We start from the raw sequence: 4,089 nt of genomic DNA, 5'->3' as shown, positions 1-4,089 counted from the left end.
CTCCTTGAAAGCACCCTAGCTATGTACTTATCATACTTCATTTTATTTGTGAGAAGAATTTCAGCAGTATCTTTTGTTCGTTAATACTTCATCACTGTAACCTTCCTTGAGAATGTACCTTTTGTTAGTTTATCCATCTCATTTCACTACATTTCTCATTAGGAGTTGTTTCATTTGTAACTCCATTGAGTTTCTTGTAACGAGTATATACCTTGTTGAGCATATGGTTTCATTTTCCTATATTGTAGAGAACAAGGTAGGATGATATACACTGAGATCAGATAGTAGATCATTTTTTGGAAACTTGACTCTTGATAGTTTGCTGTAGTTTTGCTATCACGGCATCTGCAATACAACATTTGTTCTTTTCTGCTCATCTTCGTACTCTAACCCTTACATCCCAGTATGTTGCCAGATCTTATGTAGACGCTATCTTCAAGAATCAAATTAATTATAACTAAATTGCCCTGAGCATTTGTTGCTGCCCCCACCCCCTACCCCACTGATGAACAGGTGTTTTATTTTAGGAAAGGATGTCTCTAATTTATCAACATCTAGAGGACTTAGAACAAAAGTTTATCATGTTAATGATGTTGTAGCCCTTTGTTTTTCCTTCCTGAGGTGTCATATTATTTTCCACAGGCTTTCAACTTCGCATTTAAGGGTTACTACAAAAGCCTCTTTGGATGTTCAAAGGAGAAAGATGGATACTGTAAGTGGTTTGCTGGAAATGTTGCTTCTGGAAGTGCTGCAGGAGCCACCACCTCATTATTTCTTTATCACCTGGATTATGCACGAACTCGTTTGGGCACAGATGCTAGGGAGTGCCCCATCAGTGGGAAACGGCAATTTAATGGGCTAATAGATGTTTACCGTAAAACCTTGTCTACTGATGGAATTGCCGGTCTCTATCGAGGATTTGGGGTCTCAATATTTGGAATTACTCTTTACCGAGGAATGTACTTTGGTATCTATGACACCATGAAACCTATTGTTTTGGTTGGACCAATTCAGGTGAGTGGATTTCATTTAGTATATCATGTTGTGCTTCAATTTATCCCTAGTGAGGTATTTTTGCATTTAAGTTTATTCTATAAGGCTGGGTTCCTGAGGACATATGACCATGCGGGAACTTTGTATGTGGTATGAAACCTGATGAATTGAGCCTATTTTAAAAATTTCTTAGAACTATATGCTTTTCTGAATTGTGATAATTTAAGAATTTTTAATAAGGACCTGATATGTATACCAAGGAAAATCAGAAAAGGAACCAAGAAGCTTACTTAATTGATGACTCAGTACTATGTGCTAATATACTCACAGTTTACCCATCTGTTTGGTCATTATTTGTTTCTATAACTGTTTTGCTTGCAATGTCTTTCTGTGCTAGTTTAACAGGAGGTTCACCAATAATTCAAATTTGCAGGACAACTTTTTAGCTAGCTTTTTCTTGGGGTGGAGTGTGACCACTGTTTCTGGAGTCTGTGCCTATCCGTTTGACACTCTACGGCGGAGAATGATGCTAACTTCTGGACAACCATTGAAGTATCGCAGTGCCATGGATGCATTCCTTCAAATTATTCGCACTGAAGGTTTTGCAGCGCTGTTTAGAGGAGTTACAGCTAATATGCTACTTGGTGTGGCTGGGGCTGGAGTACTTGCTGGATATGATCAACTGTACAGAATTGTATATAGACCTCATTATAGCTTCAACTCTCAGAAAGCCTTCAAATAAGTAATGTGAAGACTGTTATGATAGTTGTTTCACAGTGTTGATACTAATTAAGTGAAGCGTAAATGGTTATTAAAAAACACAGAAAGAAGTCATGTGCAGTGTTGGACAACAGCAAGGACAGGTAAAGAAAGAACGTGTACAGAGTATAGACAAACCAAGATAGCTGCTCAGGGAAAAATGGAAGATTTGAATATCTCCATATCCATAGCACCCAAGTTAAGAAAACAGGTATTTGTTGGCAGATACAGACGTTATAATCAGCAGCCAGAATAAGGTGGCGTGATGGGTGCACAGCTACAGCAGGCTTATGAAACTTATTCAATTTCTTATTTAAGTGGACAGAAGTCTCCTGGCTAGTTCATATTTGGCAACTTGGTCATCTATGCCAAAGCATAGATGAGAACATGTAATAAAGAAAAAAATAAGTTTTGTATCATCTGTACAGTTCATTTAATGCAAATATTCATTTCACACACCATTTGGATTTAACTTCAGATTTGTTGTCACAAGAATTCAAATTTCTAGATATTCATTTTTGGTCATTGTACTGATATGAAGTTATTGTTAACAGTGACATGTGAGATTTGCTAATGTCAGAAGAAGCATTCTTCCATTTTTATTACAATTTTTTTGGCAGTTTATGATTCTCCATTGCAGCAAGAGGATGCAGAATTGCCTAGAAAGCTTTTATGATATGAGAAGTGGCACTATTTTGCTGCTTTGATGTGGTAAGCTTTTTATTAACTACTCTTTCCTGTTCTTACCATTGAACCTGACTAATTGAGGTGCCAAACTACAACGTGCTTGAAATACAGTTTCTTTATCTCTTTTACCTTAAATTTCTGGTTTTTATCACTAAACATTTCCAACCCTCTGCCTTCAAATTAATTCACTTGCTGTTGCAGTTTCTTGGCTCAGCATGTGTGTAATAATATTGATATTAAGGTACGAGCATGAGAAATTAAATTACTTTAATTTTTTATTGAATGAAATATTCATCTGGAAATTCTGTGCCACAAAAATGCTGTAATTATAAACCAGTAGATTGTGGATTGTGCTCCTTTTTTGTTTTATACAATTGGTTTCCTTTCAGGTAACATGCGTAGAACAATATGCATTTTGCTCCCATAAAAAGCCCTGTGCACATCAAAGCTCAAATTATCAAGATAACCATATTGTCAGGCTAGAAGCCAAAAGTTCTTGTGACGTTTTGTGGTGATCAAATATCCTCCATATTTCCTGCTTTTCCTTCTCACTGCAATTGTCATGCAATTAGCATTTTGTATGCAGTAATCGACAACCCTGCTCCGAGTCCTTTTGCTTACCCAGATCATCTGCAGGCGCCTTAAAAACGACTGCCTTCGGTGTCCCAGAACCAGCAGTGAGGCCTGTAATCGCTTTGCTTCTTCAACAATTGTTGGGCCCTTTTGCTTTCCTTCTCGAACTGCCATCTCTACACGCACCTAGTTCATGGTAAAAGAAGCATCATATAGCATGAACTGCATTTTCTTATTGTTCTTTAGCATGAAATTATTCATATTTTGCATTACACCTCATTTCACTTGTTGCATCTAAATAAACAGAGTGATAGACCGGGTAGTGCAAAATCTTGACTCAGGAGCATTGTTTTACTCTTGCAATTTGGTGCAATACTCACCTCAGGTCTTTTTAGTTGACAAGTATTTCTTGTGGAGCGAAGAAGATCATATGCCCTTTGATCAACTTCCCCATCCATTTTTCCATCTGGGAACATGTATTGTTTTGTCCGAGGTAAGTCACAGGTGTTGTAATTATTGTGAAACAATATAATGATGTCCATTAGTTGAGAACAAAGAAGAGAAAATATGTGCTAGTACCTTGTTTGGCAACATGTAAAAGAATAATTGTGTCCTGGCTTTGAACAGTGTGCGACAACGCCCACTCCAGAGCCCCTTTAGCTTCCGGGCTGGAATCAACTACAACCATGACTCTGTTCCCAGATTCAGACTCGGGCAAGTAATTATTGAAGCTGAATTCCTGGATTTCATTCGGGATCTCAGACTTCTCTTCTGCTTTAATGAAACTGGCAGTTTTCTTGTATTGCTGAGAAGGCGAACGCACTCGGACTCGAGAACGGATGCTCACACGAACACTCGTTGCAGCACGATTCATGCACAAGCCCGGCATCCTTGTTTTGATTTCAGGTGTGCTATAAACCCTCTCCGAAATGTGTTGTCTGTGTATTCTACTCACCTATGCATATGCTCAAGTCCCACATACATGTAGATATATATGGTTGGAAGGAATCTAGAGAGAGAGAGAGAGAGAGAGAGAGAGAGAGTCCAGGACACGGTTGCCCCTTAAATTAATAGGTC

The 4,089-nt window shown here is 38.2% G+C and overlaps 2 protein-coding genes across 2 annotated transcripts in view; one reads left to right on the top strand and one right to left on the bottom strand.

The window, feature by feature from the left end:
- LOC105168512 (ADP,ATP carrier protein ER-ANT1) overlaps positions 1 to 2,528 on the top strand; it is a 4,373-nt gene extending 1,845 nt beyond the window's left edge. Inside the window, exons 3-4 of the mRNA XM_011088618.2 lie at positions 643 to 1,014; positions 1,427 to 2,528. Coding sequence (XP_011086920.1) covers positions 643 to 1,014; positions 1,427 to 1,735 — 681 coding nt within the window. The 3' untranslated portion in view covers positions 1,736 to 2,528. The remainder of the gene's footprint in view (positions 1 to 642; positions 1,015 to 1,426) is intronic.
- LOC105168511 lies at positions 2,812 to 4,089 on the bottom strand. The gene is made up of 3 exons (XM_011088617.2): positions 3,592 to 4,089; positions 3,393 to 3,478; positions 2,812 to 3,198 (listed from the first exon to the last, which is right to left on the bottom strand). Exons 1-3 carry the CDS (start codon positions 3,899 to 3,901, stop codon positions 2,914 to 2,916), a joined length of 681 nt encoding a protein of 226 aa, XP_011086919.1. The 5' UTR covers positions 3,902 to 4,089; the 3' UTR covers positions 2,812 to 2,913.

This window comes from Sesamum indicum, linkage group LG8 (assembly GCF_000512975.1).
Source record: "Sesamum indicum cultivar Zhongzhi No. 13 linkage group LG8, S_indicum_v1.0, whole genome shotgun sequence".
NCBI lineage: Eukaryota > Viridiplantae > Streptophyta > Magnoliopsida > Lamiales > Pedaliaceae > Sesamum > Sesamum indicum.
This window is presented reverse-complemented; position numbering and strand designations above follow the sequence as displayed.